This window comes from Gobio gobio (assembly GCF_949357685.1).
Source record: "Gobio gobio genome assembly, chromosome: 19".
Taxonomy (NCBI): domain Eukaryota; kingdom Metazoa; phylum Chordata; class Actinopteri; order Cypriniformes; family Gobionidae; genus Gobio; species Gobio gobio.
The window spans coordinates 2,276,234-2,296,615 of NC_137112.1; the positions used below are offsets into that span (position 1 = coordinate 2,276,234).

Sequence of the window (20,382 nt, forward strand, 5' to 3'; positions counted from 1 at the left end):
GAGGTGCATTAGGAGCTCACAAGGTCGTGGACGGCACCTTTTTCTGCCAGAAAACGAGTGACTCCTCCCCCCTCACTTACGTGGGGATCTCGCCAGTGGAGCGCGCCGTCGCGATGCAACTGTGTCCGGCGACCGCCTCCAACTGGCGCGATGACCCACGTCTCCCGTCCCAAGCCTGTAAGTTCTCCTCCGGTCTGACTGGGAAGGCTTACAAGGCTTGCAGACAGGCTGCGTCTGCCTGCCGCCGAGGACGTCCACCCGCCGCCGCCGCCGCCTCCGCCCCCGCCCCCGCCCCCGCCAAGGCACCGCAGCAGCCTAACACCAGGCGACGGCGTGGGGCCGGCCGTGGGAAGGATGTCTAGCCCGCTCAGGCCGCTGCCAAGCCAGGTGACAAGCGTCGTCGCAAGCGACCCTGAGACGGGCCGCCCAAAGATGGAGGAAACTGCTCTTCTCGAGATGGCTGCAGCACCACTCCGGGGAGCGGCCCTTCTCCGGGGGAGAATCTTTTGTTTGACTGTTCCGCCGCTGGCCCCAGTGCTAGCGGCACCCAAAACTTCAATAAAAGAGCAGTTTACAATATCTCTGGGTGCCAAGAGAGCGCGCTTGGCGGTGGCTGATGCTCCCATGCCTCGCCACCCTCAGGTGCCTCTCCTTTCGCCAGCAGTGGACGCCGGCTGTCGGGACGCACACAAGCGGCCTCCCCACACTCGCACGTCCCCCCCGCGGATGCAGGTAAGTGTTGCACAGCACACTCAGATCCCGCTGCGGACCGCTCCCATGCCGTCCGAGCCGGATCCCTGCATTCCGCCTCGCTGCCCCGCTGCGGGTACGTCTGTGGTGCCATTGATCCCCCTTGCTCGGAGTCTGGGAGCCTGGCTAGCGCTTCCCAGCCCATCTCGGTGGCTCCTCCGTACCATCAGACTCGGCTATGCGATTCAGTTCACCTCACCGAGGAGCTTGTTCAGTCAGTGTTGAACTGCTTGAATTCGTTCAAAGGCAGGACAGCGGCACCACTGAAACATTTTCAGAGGCTCCTGGGGCATATGGCCTCCGCAGCCGCAGTAACGCCGCTCGGATTGCTTCATATGAGACCGCTTCAACGCTGGCTACACGACCGAGTCCCGAGATGGGCGTGGCACAGAGGATCCCTCCGTGTCCAAGTGACTCTGAGGTGCCGCCAAACCTTCTCCCCCTGGTCGGACCCTTCATTTCTACGGGCTTGAGTTCCCCTAGAACTAGTGTCCAGGCACTCCGTTGTCTCCACGGATGCCTCATCCACAGGCTGGGGTGCCACGTACAACGGGCTTGCAGTTACAGGGCCTCAACTGCAATGGCATATCAATTGCCTCGAGTTGTTAGCAGTTCGTCTTGCACTCAGCCGCTTCAAAGTGCCGCTCAGAGGCAAGCACGTTCTGGTCCGGACGGACAACACTGCGGCCGTAGCGTACATCAACAAACAGGGTGGTCTACACTCCCTTCGCATGTCACAACTCGCCCGCCATCTCCTCTTATGGAGTCAGAAGCATCTGAGGTCGCTTCGTGCCATTCACATTCCGGGCCTGCTCAACCGTGCAGCCGACGAGCTGTCACGTCAGCCGGTGCTTCCGGGAGAGTGGCGACTCCATCCCCAGGCGGTTCAGCTGATCTGGAGTCGTTTCGGGGCCGCACAGGTAGACCTGTTTGCCTCCCCAGAGACAACCCACTGTCAGTGGTTTTACTCCTTGACCGAGGGAACCCTCGGGTCGGATGCCCTGTCCCACAGCTGGCCCCGGGAAGAACGCAAGTATGCATTTCCCCCAGTGAGCCTTCTTGCACAGACACTGTGCAAAGTCAGGGAGGACGAGGAGCAAGTCCTGTTGGTCGCTCCGTATTGGCCCAATCAGACTTGATTCCCGGAACTAGTGCTCCTCGCGACAGAACCTCCCTGGCCCATTCCTCTGAGGAAGGACCTCCTGACTCAGAGACGGGGCACCCTTTGGCGGCCCGCAAGCGGTAGTTGACACCATCACTTCCGCTAGAGCCCCCTCTACGAGGCGCCTCTATGCGTTGAAGTGGAACCTGTTCGTCGATTGGTGCTCTTCTCGCCGAGAAGACACCCGAAGATGTTCGATCGGATCTGTGCTTTCCTTTCTACAAGATGGGTTGGAGTGAAGGCTGTCTCCCTCCACCCTCAAAGTCTATTTTGCCGCTATCGCCGCTAATCATGAGCTAGTAGATGGAAAATCTCTAGGTAAGCACGATCTGGTCGTCAAGTTCCTGAGGGGGGCAAGGAGACTATATCCACCTCGCCCTCCTTCCATACCCTCTTTGGACTTAACTCTGGTGCTATCTGCACTACAGAGAGCGCCCTTTGAGCCTTTGCAGTCAGCTGAGTTGAAAATCTTGTTGTTAAAGACAATACTCCTGACTGCGTTGGCCTCCATCAAGAGGGTAGGGGACCTGCAGGCATTTTCAGTCGATGAATCGTGCCTGGAATTAGGGCCCGGTAACTCTCATGTGATCATGAGACCCCGGCCTGGATACGTGCCCAAGGTTCCCACTACTCCCTTCAGGGATCAAGTGGTGAGCCTGCAAGCGCTGCCTTTGGAGGAGGCAGACCCAGCCCTAGCTTTTCTCTGTCCCGTCCGTGCTCTCCGGACTTACGTGGACAGAACGCAAAGCTTCAGGACCTCAGAGCAGCTCTTCGTCTGTTACGGAGGACAGCAGAAGGGAAAGGCTGTCTCCAAGCAGAGGATGGCCCACTGGATAGTGGATGCCATCGTCTTGGCTTATGAGTCCCAAGACGTGCCCTGCCCGCTCGGGTTAAGAGCCCACTCCACTAGGGGTGTTGCCTCTTCCTGGGCGCTGGCTCGTGGTGCCTCGCTGACAGATTTTGTAGAGCTGCGGGCTGGGCGACACCTAACACGTTCGCTAGATTCTATAGCCTCTGTGTAGAGCCGGTATCTTCCTGTGTGCTCACTTCCCATAGTCAGTAACACCGAAGTGCCTGTTCTAGTGTCGGCTTGCTGCGCCATTCCCTCCCCTATGGTAGACGGATGCGTGCGCTTATTTGCTCCAGTCGAGTCCCCCGGAACGGCGAACCCTGTTGAGTCCTCCGCAACCCGCGGCAGTCGGATGTGGCGGAGCATCCGACGTATGTCGAACGTGACCGACTGAAAAGAAACGTCCTGAAGGAGGGAACGGAGACGTACGTCCCGTCGCCACAGTTGCTGTACCATCACTGCAGGTTGAGCAGGTTAAGTTTGGCTCCTCAGTGAAAAACAGCGTGCATTCGCTCTCGCTTCCTGTTAATACTCGCAGTGGGGGGCGGAGCGTGAGATGCAAATCTCGCACGCCAATTGTTCATTGGCCGGTTCTATATAGTTCGAAGCTGATAGGGGCTCCCAGAAGTGATCCCAATTCGTCGGTACGTCCGACGTATGTCTCCGTTTCCTCCTTCAGGGAACGAGGGTTACCATACGTAACTGAGACGTTTTCTCTCTCAAGCTGTAAATTAGGTTTTGTTCAAAATATAAATGAAGGCTATCATTTGAGGCGTGTTTTAATGTCGAGAAATTATAAATCAGCAATCTATTGGGTAAAATAATGACATTCTCTTGATTCGTGCTCGGGTAAAAGTGCAATAATTCTGATTGAATGTAAACAGAAATCTCTCAAAGGACAGCAGTCATTATCAGTAATCATGATTATAAGATCAATACATTCTGATTATCAGTTTAACCATTTTACAGTTCCCTTTCGAAAGGGAACTCGCGCTGCGTCAGCTGACGCTACGGGGGAACACCTCCAGTGTGACAGGTGCCTGAAATCACAATCAAAAAACATCAATCCTATTGACCGGTGACAGCCTATGACGTCATCAAGGTGCAACCAGGAAGTATATAAGGGCGCCTTGCCAACATGACAGTATCTTTTCGTCTTCAGGGACTGTTTGCCTATCTCACGTGAAGCGTCAAAGAAAGTTTATGCAGCAAGATGAAGTGTGCTCAGAAGCAACGCCACTTCCGCAGATGTGTGGACCCGTGTACCAGGTATCTTACACCTGAGGATACACACACACTCTGTGTCTACTGTCTGGGTGAGGAGCATGCACGGGAAGTTCTTGAGGGAGCTTTCTGTGCAAACTGCGAGCGCTTTCCCCTGAAAAACGCTCCGCTCTCGTCTGGCTCTCTTCTCGAGGGGAGAGAGTTCAGCATCTGGGGACGGCCCCGCTCGAGCTGAGGCTGAGCGGCGTCTGAAGTCCTGGGGTTCCCAGATGGATCTGGCTCATCGCCTGGAGACTGGTGTAGTGCTCGCGGATGACGATCCAGATCACGAGGGGCAGACATCGGAGGAGGAGCGGGATCTGGGCTCCTCCTCCTCATCTGCGGCTCTTCCTACCGAGCAAAGGATGGATGAAGAGGTTGGTGAGTCAGCTGAGGCTGAAACCTCACATCCATCCTGTCCAATGTACGGGGAGCTGGTGGAAGTCATGGAGCGCGCTGAGGGTAGACTGCAGCTGCCGTAGCAGCGCGCGAGGAGAGAGGTCGTGCGTCCGAATCGCTTGGACGACCTGTTTCTCTCCGCCCATGACCACCCAGCTCCCGGGAGTCTTCCATTTCTTCCAGATCTCCATCAGCAGATCTCGAAGGGATGGAAGAAGCCTTATTCAGCCCGCTAATTTCTAACTGATGTCGAGGGACTGGCGGAGGCTGGATATGTGTCGTTGCCGTCCGTGGATGAGATGTTTGCGAACTATCTCGCCTCTGGGCGGCCGTCGACACTGAGGGCTCCCACCCTGCCGACCAAACCTCTCAGAACAACGTCACGTTTGAACGGCAGGGCGTACATGTCAGCGGGTCACGCTGGGGCGGCTTTGCACACCATGGAGGTGTTACAAGCCTACCTGCTGAGGGACCTCAATCAGGGGGAGGGACTAACCCCTGATGCGGTGACCGAGTTGCGCCGGACCACGGATCTCGACCCCGAGTGCCGCCTCTCGAGCGCCCCCTCCGTGGAGGACTGGTGCGCAGAGAAGGCGGGACACCCGCAACAAAAAGAGGAAGGAAGCCGGTGCTGGTAACCGGAACCAGCGCAGGCAGCGGACTCCGCCTCCTAGGGCGCGCAGATGAGCGCTGCCTTTTTTCCCTTCCTCCTGTGCTTTCCCCTGGGCGCTTTACATCAGGCCGGTGGGCCAATGATGAGCAGAAAATGTAAGATTCTGACGGCCCGCCTGGTTTGTTTGGTGAAAGCGCCCCCCTCAGGATGGTGGTCGTATACTAGCTTGATGGCTGGGTTGAAGCGCCGAGAGGAGCGAGTGCTGAGTCCCCCTCGAGAAGGGTGGAACATTATTTACTATGTTTTCAGGACCCCGTTTTTTGCTCTCCTGAGAGGGCTCGGGGGATTATGGAACATCGTTGGACATCGCAGGGCCTGCAGCTCCCTGTGAGTAAGCTAAGAACGATCTTCTTTGCAACATTATATGTATTATATATTTATTTCCCGAGCCCTGGGTAGATCTAGTGCAGGTTTAGCACCGCAACACTTGGCCTAGGCTTTGCTAAGGATGGGGGGCGTTTCCTTTAAAAAGCAGGTATTGTCGCCCCAGGCCTGTCTTCAAGTATAAGAACAGTGTTTGTTTTTCTGCATCCTTGATTCAGCCTCCTCTTATTACAGAGTAGTCCGGCCAAGGCCCGCCCCCTTCTCTGCGTTCTGGGGTTATTTAGTAATGCAGTGTAGGTGTTGCAGCAGGGATAGTGACCTTGCCAGTGGTCGTGGGGCCGGGTTGAGCGTCTTTCGCTGTGTGCGTCTAAGACTTTAGTTTTGCTGTGCCCCGCCTTTCAGAGCTGGTGTGGCCGCGGCCCCCGGCCTCGTCCTGGAGGATGGTACGGCCGGTGGGTTACATATTTGTATGATGTTTTTTACCCTCTGCTCTATGTCCTCTGCTCCACCTTCTTTAGGGCTCGGGTCGAGCTGAACATCGCAACCTTCTGCATGGCGGTTTGATCGAATGCTCCCCTGAGGCCCCGAGCATTACCAATGGCTGACGTCCTTGCACGAACGGCAGACCGCTGTATGAGAAAGCAAGGCGGCCGCCCTGAAGCAGGTGACGTAAGTTGTACTCCCCTCGCTGTAGAGGGTTCCTAAGCATTTGTTTGCTGAGTGCACTGCTGTTGGCAATGTGATTAGGTTCATGTCTGTAGGCACTGCCCTGTGAGACTGCGCTATTGCAGAGGCCCTTTAGCCTCTGGGATGGAGCCAGCCCCAGGTGCGGTCGTGTGAAGGCCAGCTGGTTGTGAGTAGCCAGCTTGGGCAGTCTGGGCAGCAGACTCCAGGAGGGAGTCTCGACGTCGCGACTATCCATTGACGTCAAACTTCAGCGAAAATCTCGTCAACTAGTAGGCCTCTTTGGCCTCCTTGGGGATGAGTCCCCAGGTGATCTCTGGATGTCCAGTTCTTCTTCAGCAGCAGACAGCTACCGTCAGCCTGGGTGCAGCAGCCAGCCTTCTTCTGTCCACGGCAGGGTTCATAGAACCTGCATACCTCTTATTTGGAGGTAGGCCCTGCCAGGCCTCCCTGAGGGGTAGGCTCCCGTTTTTGGGTCACCTTGGCTCAGGTGGTAGGCCCCTCCAGGCCTCCCTGAGAGCTTGCTGTGAATAGCGGGCCACACTCAGTCTCCCCCGAGGGGGCATGCCTGAGGCATCAGTCCCTCGACGGCTGGCACGAGCTGCTTGTAGGTGGAAGGCGTTACCAGGCCTCCCTAAGGGCCTGCTGTGGGGTAAACAGGCTCACTTGACCTCCTCTGAGGAGGTGTTCCCGGGCTCCAGGTGGCCGAGGTCCCTGGAGGCTAGCACATTCTGCCATCAGGTCGTAGGCACCGGGCCTCCCTGAGATCGTTCCCCGGTCCACAGTTTCGGTGACACGTGGTAGCAGGGTTTGCTAACAGGTAGCAAGCGTCACAGGCTTCCCTGGGGGATTCGCTATTGGATTGTAGGCTTCACCTGGCCTCCTCTAAGGGCATGTTCCTGTTCACAGTCACTAGATGAGTCTAGTCACTGTGAAAAAGGCTATCTCTAGCGCATCTGTTGTCAGGTGGTAGGCCTAACTAAGCCTCCCAGGAGGAACGCCCAAAGACTAGCAGGTGGTAGGCCTCACTAGGCCTCCCTGATGGAGCGACTCCCTGTTTTCCCAGCTACCTCGAGGGCTAGCTCGACTGCGGTCAGGTGGTAGGCCTGCTAGGCCTCCCTGAGGGCGGGCTCCGCGGTTTGGACACGTGAGTAGTCAGCACAGGTTACCAGGTGGAGGCCCCTTCTGGCCTCCCTGGGGGACGAGTTCCCGAGGAGGGAACACATAACTGGCTTTGCGCTGACAGCTGGTGGTCACCTGCTATCAGGCTCAGGTTTCTAGCCGGTAGCACCTGAAGGCAGTGTTCATACCCTAGCATGACGAGACGACGCTGCTTCTATGCGGTCCCTACAGGAAGGGACTCTCATAGATCGCCTACAGCATGGTTACCTACCAGGCAGGCTTGGGAGCTCCTCTCAAGTGAGAGTCTTCTGTGAGCTGATAGCCGCTTGGCACTGATCCGTCGGTTGTAGGCCCCTCGAGGCCTCCCAGCTAGGATCAGCCTGTAGGCCTGTTCGGCCTCCTCAGCACGTTTTAAAGTAAGTGCTTGGTAGATCCTAGGATCGAGCGGCTAAAACTCCCCTCGCTAGCAAGGGTTAGAAAGCACTTCGCTGAGCGCTGCTCTCCAGGATAACCTGTCTCTGAGGTCCGGCTGGTGGAGGACACTGCCTTTTTGCAGTACCCTAGCAGGATGTCTGTCCGGAGGCAAGTACCAGAGGCTCTGTACTTAAACAGACAGGGATTGGCCGAACTGACGTGTCCCACATAGAGGTCGCTACGTCAGGCCTCCCTGGTGGCATTCGGTGAACTCTTCCCGAATAGTGACTGGCACGGGTTCCCTCGGGTCCCCTTGCCACGTTCCCTTAAAGGAACCCCTTCTGTCGAATGGGCTGATTCCAGGCCTTCGAGCGGCCAGGGTAGGACTTCATATGGTATGTGAAGGTTCCTTCTCAGGTTTATAGCTTGGGCTTTGACCGTAGGGAGCGCTGTCACTGACAGCCTAATGTGACCAGAAGGGGAGTGGTTCAGGCATTTCAGTTGAATTTGCTTGTCCTGACAGTTGTCACTGCCAGTGGGCATGCTCTCCTTTTGGCATGGCGGCGTTGATATATCGTTCCCCGTAGCGTCAGCTGACGCAGCGCGAGTTCCCTTTCTAAAGGGAACGTCTCTGTTTACGTATGTAACCTATGTTCCCTGCGTCGCTTTGCCATGCCTCAAGGCTTGCCTGCCAAACAGTCCCTTCAGACGTTTAGATACTGTCATGTTGGCAAGGCGCCCTTATATACTTCCTGGTTGCACCTTGATGACGTCATAGGCTGTCGCCGGTCAATAGGATTGACGTTTTTTGATTGTGATTTCAGGCACCTGTCACGCTGGAGGCGTTCCCCCGTAGTGTCAGCTGACGCAGCGTCTCGTTCCCTGTTCTCAGGGAACATAAGGTTACATACATAACCAGAGACGATTTTATTGACTTTAACTAAACTAAAATCCCCAGACTAAAGAATAAAACTCGACTAAATAAAGAAATAAAAGCAGATTAAATTAACACTAACTCATAAAGGTCATTTCTTTATTATACCAGACTCACATGCACAAATCCCTTCAATGTTTGTTTTTGACTTTTATATTTATGTTTTTCTGTGTCTGTCTTAGCAGTGAAGAGACTGATATTGCATCAGTGAATCTGTCAATCAGTGAAGATCTGTCCAGGTAAAGAAAAATCCCCTTTTCAAGCATAATTTAAACTTTCATGATCTTACATTTAAATATAAATTACATATATTAGGCCTATATTATATTATTATTAAATATCATATATCATATAATATTATATGTTATAAAAATACATATAAAGTAAGTATTAAGCTTTTCAATTAATCTTGCTATTTTTTACTGGTAGTGATGCAATAATAGCTGGTGCCAGAGAATTGTGATATAAACTACTAACTCTGTCCTTGATTGCTTTTTAGCGTCCGTATAGAGACAGACAGAACCGGTATTAGTGCAGTCACTGTCACGTTTCCACAGTCCAGTATAATTAACTTTGACTGGACAAACGTCTTTCAAGAAATTAAAACTCAGGAACAAATTGATGATGAGGACAGAGATATGCCAATATTTTCCCTCCAATCTTTGCCTGGACTGAAGATGATGGAGCTGAGTGTGTGGAGTCTGACTGAGTGTCATGTTACTCAAATGATCTCTTTCAGTGAAAACTGTCCCAGTCTAAGAGAACTCAGGTACGACATGATCTCATGAAATCACTCGTGCATGCTCATATTATCTCATGCTAAGGTAACAAAGAAGAAATGACTTTAACTAAACAAAGGACTGGTCAGAAATACATGGGCCCTCATCAGATTTATGTCCATTCATAAGTGCAATATTACACAGTGGAACAGAATTCTGTCACACAAGATATTGCACAGAATGCCTGTAAATGTTAATACAGTGTAAACAATGCAAACATGAGTTGACTGTATTAATGTGTGAATATGTTCATACTGTAGGATAAAGTGTTTCCATGTATCAGAGGATGGACTCAGACTTTTGCAGAAGTCACACACAAGGCCAGACTGTGAACTGACAATTGAAAGGTTAGTATTGCTTTAAGGTTTATAAATATCTCATCTCAGTTTTATTTGATATTTTTGCTCATAATTTAGAGGAACAGCGATCAGTTATTCATGATGTGATATTAATATATTTGATATTGTTTGATTTCCCACTGACATACAAAAGCAGAAGATATAAAAGTGTGTGTGTGTGTGTGTGAGTGAGTGTTTGTGAGTGTGTGTGTGTGTGTGTGTGTGTGTGTGGGCATGTTTTTGTGAAATATCAGGACACAAATGTGTATAATGACATGGGTATGACACAGGTATTACAAAAAGAGGGTGAAATATGAGGACGTTCCCCATGTCCTCACTTTTCAAAATGCTTATAAATCATACAGAACAAGTTTTTTTTTCACAGAAAGTGAACTGCACAGTCTCCTGTGAGGGCTAGGTTTAGGGGCAGGGGCAGTGTGTGTGTGTGTGTGTGTGTGTGTGTGTGTGATGGGTAGGTTTAGGGGCAGTGTAAGGGGATAGAAAATACGGTTTGTACGGTATAAAAACCATTACGCCTATGGAATGTCCTCTCATTTCACAAAAACAAACATGTGTGAGTGTGTGTGTTTGTGAGTGTGTGAGTGTTTGTGAGTGTGTGTGTTTGTGTGTGTGGACTGGTAATCCCTACGTTAGGGGGACAAAATGTGCCCACAAAGATGGCAATATCCAAAATCCTCGTCCTTGTGGGGACATTTGCTGGTCCCCATGAGGAAAACATCTTATAAATCAGACTAAAGGCCTTTGCACACTGAGTCCGAAATTTTCGCATGCGTTTTTTCGTATTCGTGATCCGAAAAATTCGTCACGCACAGAGACCTTGCACACTGAGTCCGATGCGTATTAATGAATGCGTTACGAAAACAAAACCGCAAAACAACACAAAATGCCGTCTTCCACCTCCTTATCAAGGAGCTGCGGGATTATCCAGACCGATTCAAAGTTGAATGTCAGTGGCTCCGTTTGATGTTTTGCTAGCGATACTGGAGCCACATATTAAAAAGAAGACCACCAATTACCAATCCTGAACAGAGACTGGCAGTATGTCTAGGATCCGCGCGCACGCGCACACACACACACACACACACACACACACACACACACACACACACACACACACACACACACACACACACTCATGGTTTACAGGGAGTTGGTGTGCTATAATTATAGCTGTGATATTGCAGTATTTTTGATACAATAATATTTGTATATATAATTGTAGGTATCTGAGCACTGGCGATTCATTCACCAGCACTGCCAGCAGTTTTAGGTTGGGCATCAGCACTGTAGATGGGAAAAACGGATGCGAAAAACGCAGAAAATCGAACCTGTTCCGATTTCGAAATCGACGAAAGTTTCGGAGGCAGTGTGCAAGCGTGATTGACATAACGCCAGGTCGAATTTATTTTTTGACGTGCGAAAATTTCGCATGCGAATTTCGGACTCAGTGTGCAAAGGCCTTTAGTGATGTTTTTTGAAAATGTAAAAATGCAGAATGTTTCCTGTGATGGGTAGGTTTAGGGGCAGGGGCAGTGTGTGTGTGTGTGTGTGTGTGTGTGTGTGTGATGGGTAGGTTTAGGGGCAGGGTAAGGGGATAGAATATACAGTATGTACGGTATAAAAACCATTACGCCTATGGAAAGTCCCCATAAAACATGAAAACCCAACATGCGTGTGTGTGAGTGTGTGAGTGTGGGCATGTTTTTGTGAAATATCACGACACAAATGTGTATAATGACATGGGTATTACAAAAAGAGGGAGAAATATGAGACGTTCCCCATGTCCTCACTTTTCAAAATGCTAATAAATCACACAGAACAAGTTTTTTTTCACAGAAAGTGAACTGCACAGTCTCCTGTGAGGGTTAGGTTTAGGGGCAGTGTGTGTGTGTGTGTGTGTGTGTGTGTGTGTGTGTGTGTGTGTGTGTGTGTGTGTGTGTGTGTGTGTGTGTGTGTGTGTGTGATGGGTAGGTTTAGGGGCAGTGTAAGGGGATAGAAAATACGGTTTGTACGGTATAAAAACCATTACGCCTATGGAATGTCCTCACATTTCACAAAAACAAACGTGTGTGTGAGTGTGTGAGTGTTTGTGTGTGTGTGTGTGTGTGTGTGTGTGTGTGTGTGTGTGTGTGTGTGTGTGTGTGTGTGTGTGTGTGTGTGTGTGTGTGAGTGTGTGTGAGTGTGTGAGAGAGTGTGTGTGTGTGTGTGTGTGTGTGTGTGTGTGTGTGTGTGTGTGTGTGTGTGTGTGTGTGTGTGTGTGTGTGTGTGTGTGTGTGAGTGTGTGAGAGAGAGAGTGTGTGAGAGTGTGAGTGTGAGTGTGTGAGAGAGAGTGTGAGAGAGTGTGTGTGAGTGTGTTTGTTTGTTTGTGTGTGTGTGTGTGTGTGTGTGTGTGTGTGTGCGTGATAACAACATGCTAATTGTGTTAGCTAATAATGTTAACATCATGCTAATTGTGTTAGCATTCTAACATCATGCTAATCGTGTCAGCATAATGCTAGCAAAATGCTAATCGTGTTAACATCATGTTAGCAACATGCTAATCGTGTTTGCATTAATGCTAGCAAAATGATAATTGTGTTAACATCATGCTAGCAACATGCTAATCGTGTTAACATAGTGCTAGCAACATGCTAATCGTGTTAACATCATGCTAACAACATGCTAATCGTGTTTGCATTAATGCCTACAAAATGCTAATCGTGTTAGCATAATGGTAACAACATGCTAATAATAATGTTAACATCATGCTAATTGTGTTAGCATCATGCTAATCGTGTTATCATCATGCTAATCCTGTTAACATCATTCTAACATAATGCTAACATCATGTTAATCATGTTAGCTATATGTTAATCGTGTTACCATCTTCATAAAAACATGCTAGCTATATGCTAATCGTGTTAACATGTTAGCTATATGTTAATTGTGTTAGCATCTTCTTATAAACATGCTAGCTATATGCTAATCGTGTTAACATCATGTTAACATGTTAATCGTGTTAACATAATGCTAGCAAACATGCTAATCGTGTTATCATAATGCTAACAACATGCTAGCTATATACTAATCGTGTTAACATCTTAAAAACATGTTAGCTTTATGCTAATTGTGTTAACATAATGTTAACAACATGCTAATTGTGTTAGCATAATGCTAGCAAAATGGTAATCGTGTTAACATCATGTTAACAACATGCTAATCGTGTTTGCATTAATGCTTGCAAAATGCTAATTGTGTTAACATCATGCTAGCAACATGCTAATCGTGTTAACATAGTGCTAGCAACATGCTAATCGTGTTAACATCATGCTAACAATATGCTAATCGTGTTTGCATTAATGCCTACAAAATGCTAACCGTGTTAGCATAATGGTAACAACATGTTAATAATAATGTTAACATCATGCTAACTGTGTTATCATGCTAATCGTGTTAACATCATTCTAACATAATGGTAACATCATGTTAATCATGTTAGCTATATGTTAATCATGTTAGCATCTTAAAAACATGCTAGCTATATGCTAATCGTGTTAACATGTTAACTATATGTTAATGGTGTTAGCATCTTCTTAAAAACATGCTAGCTATATGCTAATCGTGTTAACATCATGTTAACATGTTAATCTTGTTAACATTATGCTAGCAACATGCTAATCGTGTTAACATAATGCTAGCAACATGCTAATCGTGTTATCATTATGCTAACAACATGCTAGCTATATACTAATCGTGTTAACATCTTAAAAACATGTTAGCTTTATGCTAATTGTGTTAGCATCATGTTAGCAACATGGTAATTGTGTTAGCAGTTACAGCACCCTAGCAACCGTATATCAACATTAACGAGCCATATCTCAGCACCAGAGCATTGTTGAAATACAGAGTTGGGCTCTTTTGACTCAGACTGTCCAATAGTCTTTAAATATCACCTCATTGACTGTATAGCCACACCCTAGCACCCATTTAGAGCACCCTAGCAACCGTATTGCAACATAAAGAAGCCATATCTCAGCTCCACAATATCGTACAGACATGTTGCTTGGCTTTTTTGCATCACAGTAGCAACCGGGTGCCGAGTTTTGCCACGGCAAGCACCACTCACATTTTCTTCAGGAAATGTACATGCTACTTCCTATGTTTCAGAATAAAAAAATTAAAAAGCTAATTGCGACTTTATATCACGTAATTCTGAGTAAAAAGCTCAATTATCTTTAAAAATATATATTTTGTGGCGGAAAACAAGCTTCCATCATTTCCTGTATTCTGGTGCCTTTTAATTAAACAATTGATTTTATAGCCTAAAACAGTTCCCAAATACCTGACACAAAATGAACATCACAACAAAAGTCACAAATACAGTTTCCTGTCCCCTAACCTTTAACCTACCCATCACTGAATCATTCTGTGTGATTTATAAGCTCGGTTCCTCGTGGACAACAAAACAAGGGCAAAATTAGCTTTAAAGGTATTACTACCTTTGTGGACACACACACACACTCACACTCACACACACACACACACACACACACACACACACACACACACACACACACACACACACACACACACACACACACACACACACGTGTACATATACTGTACTGTAAAAGATACTCCTCATAAAATACATCAGCACATCTCTGTGTTATTTGCTACAAACAGGATAGACATATTTGACTCCACCCGTCGTAAAATCTCTCTGACTGCTGGGGTCTTTTCCATGGTGGAGTTCCGACCGTAAGTTGACCGTCTCCACACACACCTGCTGATTTTCTTGCAGTCCATTTCCTCAGAAACACTTGTGTAAAGATTCAGTGAAGTCTTGTGCATGTGTTCACACGGGCCTTTCATGAGCCATTCTATGAGCATAAAGAAACATGTTATATTTGAATGAATATGGTTTTGTGTATATGGCAATCTTTTAAAAGCATGTGTTTAGTTAGATTTTAATTAGGGCTGACAATCGATTACAAATTTTAATCTTCACGGTGTATGATGTCATCACGTCGGAGAGGTCACATGATGTAGGTGGAAGTGCCGACCCAGTGCCGAAAAACTCCATCTCATGTTCTCCTCCAGCTTTAAAACATCGTTGTTTCACCTTTATTTGTGTAAAGGGCGTTTGATTTAGTCTTTGCACGTTAGTTTTAACACTGGGTCGGCACTTCCACCTACATCACGTGACCTTTCCGTCGTAATGACATCATACACCGTGAAGAAGAACAACACAGAGGTCGAGCATTTGAGGTTAAAGTGTATAAATGTTTATTTGTGTTGTAAATGTGGCCGATGGTTTGTCTAGATCAGACCCTATTCCTCTGGGATCGGTCAGAGCCTCTGAAGCTCTTCCTCTGAAACTGCATTGATTTGGACCTTCAACCGTTGGTTCCCATTGAAGTCCATTATGAGGAGAAAAATCCTGGAATGTTTTCCTCAAAAAACTTCATTTCTTTTCCACTGAAGAAAGAAACACATGGTCTTGGATGAGATGGGGTGAGGAAACTATCAGGAGATGTTCATTTTGAAGTGAACTAATCGTTTAAAGGATGATGTTTTATTTATTTATCTGACTTTAACAACTTAACAACAACTTTAACATAGTTTTAGTGAAAAGAGGCTAATTCAAACAACGCTCCAAATCTCCATCCACAGGTCTGAGGACAGTCGCTCAGTTCACTCCTAGTTTTCAGTCTGTGGCTTAAAATTGAATAAAGGGCCTAAAAATAAAGACATAAGATTTATTTAGAGATCATGATGAAATTTGCCCAGTGATGTATAAGCAGATTAATTTATGCTTCTTGTGAGGAAAAAAATATAATACTGACATTAAAGGATTAGTTCACTTCAAAATGAACATCTCCTCATAGTTTCCTCATCCCATCTCATCCAAGATGTTCATGTCTTTCTTTCTTCAGTGGAAAAGAAATGAAGTTTTTTGAGGAAAACATTCCAGGATGTCTCCCCTCATAATGGACTTCAATGGGAACCAACGGCTGAAGGTCCAAATCAATGCAGATTCAGAGGAAGAGCTTCAGAGGCTCTGACCGATCCCAGAGGAATAGGGTCTGATCTAGACAAACCATCGGCCACATTTACAACACAAATAAACATTTATACACTTTTTAACCGCCGTATGACATCATCACGTTGGAAAGGTTGCTGGGTAAATTTCATCCTGATCTCAAAATAACATCTCATGTCTTTATTTTTAGGTCACAGATTTTTAGGCCACAGATTGAAAACTAGGAGTGAACTGAGTGACTGTCCTCAGACCTGTGGATGGAGATTTGGAGCGTTGTTTGAATTAGCCTCTTATCACTAAAACTATGTAAATATGATGATATAACTTATATCATGTATAAAAAAATGCACCTGAACCCAACTTGGTTTTGTATATCTACACTTTTTTTATATAATTCTCAGTATAAGCATGTTAAGTGTAAAACACAAATGTATAATCTCATTAAGTGATAGTATATATAAGGGGTGTATTACATGTATGTGCAGATTGCTTTCTTCTGATGTTTAATTATGCATTAAAGATTGCTTTAATCTGTTGATTTGATTCAGAATTATGTTTTACTCTTAGAAGGTTCAGTATCATACAGAGAACATGACGTCATGAGGAGCGGGAACTGGTGATTTGTTAGTTAAAGGTAGGATAGGTATGAATTGGTTAAAAAACCTTTTTTCCAAATTTGTTTAAACTTTCATTATATATCAATACATAATTAAAATGTAAGTACTCTGAAAAAGAAAATATAAAAATTGAGTGTCTGTAGACCTCTCACGACTGTTTTAAAGACAGCTCATTATTTCCATTCACTCCACCTTCTCCCTTCTGGGCTCTTTCCAAAGCCACGCCCCCAAAACACATGAACAGCTGGAAGAAGACGCATTATTAACCTGAGACGAGCGGAGAAGAAGTGCATGTAGTGACATCATGTCAGAATCACATCTAATAAAAAATCTAGCTTTATCTTTATGAATATAAACAAATAAGATGTCTTTTAGTACTCACTATCAAGCTAGCATACCGATACTGGTAAAGTTTAAAATACACACACAACACAGTGTCTACGACACACACAGACACAAGATAAAAACATCAGTAAACATTGGTAGAGAATATAAAAACAAACCAAAGGCCGAAATAAACGTGCAGGTAAAGTTCCCGGTGAACATGGTAAAAGAGTTTAGACAGAGGGTAGTAGCTAAAGCTAACTTAGTTCTAAAAAAAGTTCCTGGATGCGGTGTACTAGCTTTTATACATGCATTTTGTTATCTAAAGTTACATTTTGCGAAATTCAACACGACAGCGATCAACTTGAGCTAAGCATATTGAGTATTTATCATCTCTACTAATGGCTCGCTAAGTTTATAACATTGTAACTTTATGCTAAGTAATGTTATGTTAGCTATATTAGGCAGCTACGTGTGCTAATGAAACATGCTTCATGAAAACATAAACCAAAAAAATGTATAATCAAAATGAAAGATTACCTGTCCAGCAGAAATACAGCCTCTTGAACTCCTCAAATCAAACGGGTGCGCGCATGTGGGCAGATCCTGTAGCAAAAGCGGTGGTAGCCATGGTAACGAGAGAGTGACAGTCGCCCAAGCCAATCACTTGTTTCGTCCCGGACGAAAATAATGAGCGGTGTTTATTGCAGATTTACAAGTCTAGAGTCACTCGATTTGTATACTCTTTTTTTCAGAGTACTTACATTTTAATTATGTATTGACATATAAAGAAAGTTTAAACAAATTTGGACAAAAGTGTTTTAGATCATTCTTACCTATCCTACCTTTAAAGATAAAGAATTGTAAAGTCTAATGTTTTAAGAGCAGGTTGAGAAGGAAAGAAGAACAGTGTTCAAACGTTTATTAGTTTACAAATAATGTGTTATGAATGCAGGTATGATTTAGGATTGCTGTATGTCAAGTTGCCTAGAGATTTGACTTCTGTAGATGTTTCTTAGACAGTTTGCTTTCTGACATGAACTCTGGCTTTGTAAAAGACATTAAACTACAGCTTAGGTGATGATTTAAGTTTATCTTAAAGGGGTCATGAACTGTTTTATTGTTTTATAATGTTTCCTGTAGTGCACTTATAATGTTAGTATGATTTTTACATCAAAAATTATTTTGAAATAAAAGCATTTTTCCTATACCATGATTTTAGCTCTTTGTTTGCTCACTAATATATTTAAATATAAATACCCCATGATATATCATGTTTAAAGGGTAACTTCAGCGATTAGCATTAAAGGTCCCGTTTTTCCTGTGTTTTTGAAGCTTTGATTGTGTTTACAGTGTGCAATATAACATGTGTTCATGTTTCGCGTGTAAAAAAACACAGTATTTTTCACACAATTTACTCATCTGTATACTGCTGTTTTCACGGTCCTCAAAACGGCTTGAGGATTTCTTTGTTCTATGAAGTCCCTCCTTCAGAAATACGTAACGAGTTCTGATTGGGCCAGCGGTTCCCGTGTTGTGATTGGACAGCAGCTTAGCTCACGTTGCCCGGAAAGATCACGCCTCTCACCATAACGGGGAGATGCATGGGCTTAAACTACAGCGTCCCTGAAGGCCAAACAAAGCTGATTTGACTCCGGAAGAAAATAACAGCGTCTCGATGACATGCGACAAACACACTCTACAAACGCAACACTTCCTCTTCTCCACGTGGGAGAGCAACAAGACCACGCCCCCTTTTTCGCGTATTCTTGTGGGCGGAGTTTAGTCATCAAACTGTTCTACTGACGTCATTAAAGCAGGAAGTACAGGGATGTAGAACAAACCGGCCGTTCGCTGTAGGCTTTGAAAGGGAACTTCTGTTATAAAAATATCTCGCTTGGCATTGAACTTTGAGCTTTATAATTTTACAGGTATTATAAATGCTCTAACAGCAACATTACACACTAACTAAAGTTTGAAAAATGGGATCACGAAGAACAGGACCTTTAAGCTTTGTATCAGTAGAAACCCGGTAGTATATTCAAATGATCGTACTTTCCCCCCTCATGTTCCCCTGAGACGAGAGAATTATGCATTTTATTTCTGGAAAAAATCCTCAGATGACGCAAATATTAGGGCTGGGTGTTGACACAAATTTCACGATTCGATTTCGATTCACAATCTTTCGATACGATTCTTTTCGATTAATTTCAATATTGATTATTTTGGAAATGTATCAGGTATAATACATGGAAAATTTTCTCAAGGAAAACTAATTTCTGAACTAATGTTGTAAACTATGGGAGTCAGTTGATACTACATTAGCCTACTAATATTGAAGGTAAAAATTAACTGATTTGTATACAAACACTTAAATGACACTAAATTATGTTTTTTTTTTTAAATATAATAATAAAGTTATAATATTAACTTTACAATTACATAATCATAATTCTACTCCAAATAGTTTTTTTGAAATATAAACATTTAAAGGGTGGCATAAAAACTTGCCAGATTTGAAGAAAATTGACAATGAATATCCTATGTAATGGTGCATATAATTAGCAAAATGCTCCTCTCTAGAGTAATTTTTTCTAGCAGACTAACGAGTTTATGGACACTGGATATGGTTTGTCTGAGGTAAATGTGACGTTATGTGACATTCTTTACCAGCCGTTTTACTTACATCTTTCTGCGGTTGAAACACTGAGCGATTCTGTGACATGATACGGATTTCGGTAAGTTGTCCTGTATCTTTTAACACACTTTCAGAAGCTCATTCATGTTTATTTCGCGCTGTTACTGGTATTAGAGCGGAAGAGAAGATCCGTTCATGTTTGCTCCGCGCTGCTGGTTCTCTTGAGCTGAGCTGCGGCAGAGCGATCTCATGCAATAGCGCCAAAACGGTTATGTTTTTGAATTTCGTTTAAAAAAAATAGACTAATCAATTCTTGGGATTTAAGAATCGATATTGTTTTGTAAAAATGAGAATCGATTAAAATCGAGAAATCAATATTTTTTACAAAGCCCTAGCAAATATCGTCATTTTGCGTCATCGGAGGCTTTTTTGTCCAGAGGCCAGAGACTACAGGAGATAGTTCTGCATGCTATCGCCCATAGGGGAGAGATCTCACTCACAGAATGTAAATGAGCACGGCCGATCGGATCAGGTAATCATAACGGAGAGGTGCGGAGCAAAGTGAGTGTTTCAAACGCTCCAGACTGGACACACGCCGTGAATGACCGCTCTTACCTCAGCTCTGCTCAGCTCTTCTCTCGTGATGAATGAGATCTGACTCCTGCTGCGCCTGTGCCGTGACTTTCGTTCGGCTCATTCACACTTTATTAAAAAGACACGTTCAGTTTTTAATTGATCCTTCACTAAGCCCCGCCCTCCTTAGTTACTGTTTCTACGCCTGTCAAGCTTGCGCGCCTGTCACGTCTATTACAGTATACGCCGGTGTCAGACATTCCCAAGGAGATAATTAGTCATTTTTGGCGAACAGGTGAAATATCTGAGCGAGCAAGACAAAAGGGACTGCAGTAAGCAATCAAGGGATATATACAGGGCATAATATGCAACCGATTAGAGAATAATTTCATCAAAATTGAAGCTAAAGCTTACAGGTCCCAGCGCTAACAGCAGCCGCCTCATACGCTGACCATTCAAATGGGAAACACACACATTGAGGAACAGCTATGC

General features: G+C 45.6%; 1 protein-coding gene across 18 annotated transcripts in view; it reads left to right on the forward strand.

The window, feature by feature from the left end:
- LOC307143277 (NACHT, LRR and PYD domains-containing protein 1 homolog) overlaps nt 1-17,888 on the forward strand; it is a 33,494-nt gene extending 15,606 nt beyond the window's left edge. For 6 of the 18 annotated variants that reach the window (XM_079844707.1, XM_079844702.1, XM_079844705.1 and 3 more), the window contains 5 exons: nt 8,758-8,814; nt 9,075-9,344; nt 9,615-9,701; nt 14,379-14,453; nt 15,929-17,887. In XM_079844707.1, coding sequence (XP_079700833.1) covers nt 8,758-8,814; nt 9,075-9,344; nt 9,615-9,701; nt 14,379-14,453; nt 15,929-15,962 — 523 coding nt within the window. In that variant the 3' untranslated portion in view covers nt 15,963-17,887. Of the gene's footprint in view, nt 1-5,939; nt 6,091-8,757; nt 8,815-9,074; nt 9,345-9,614; nt 9,702-14,378; nt 14,579-15,928 lie in introns of those variants that run through there. The other 12 variants (XM_079844709.1, XM_079844701.1, XM_079844703.1 and 9 more) reach the window with 5 other exon arrangements.
- Nucleotides 17,889-20,382: the final 2,494 nt, after the last annotated feature.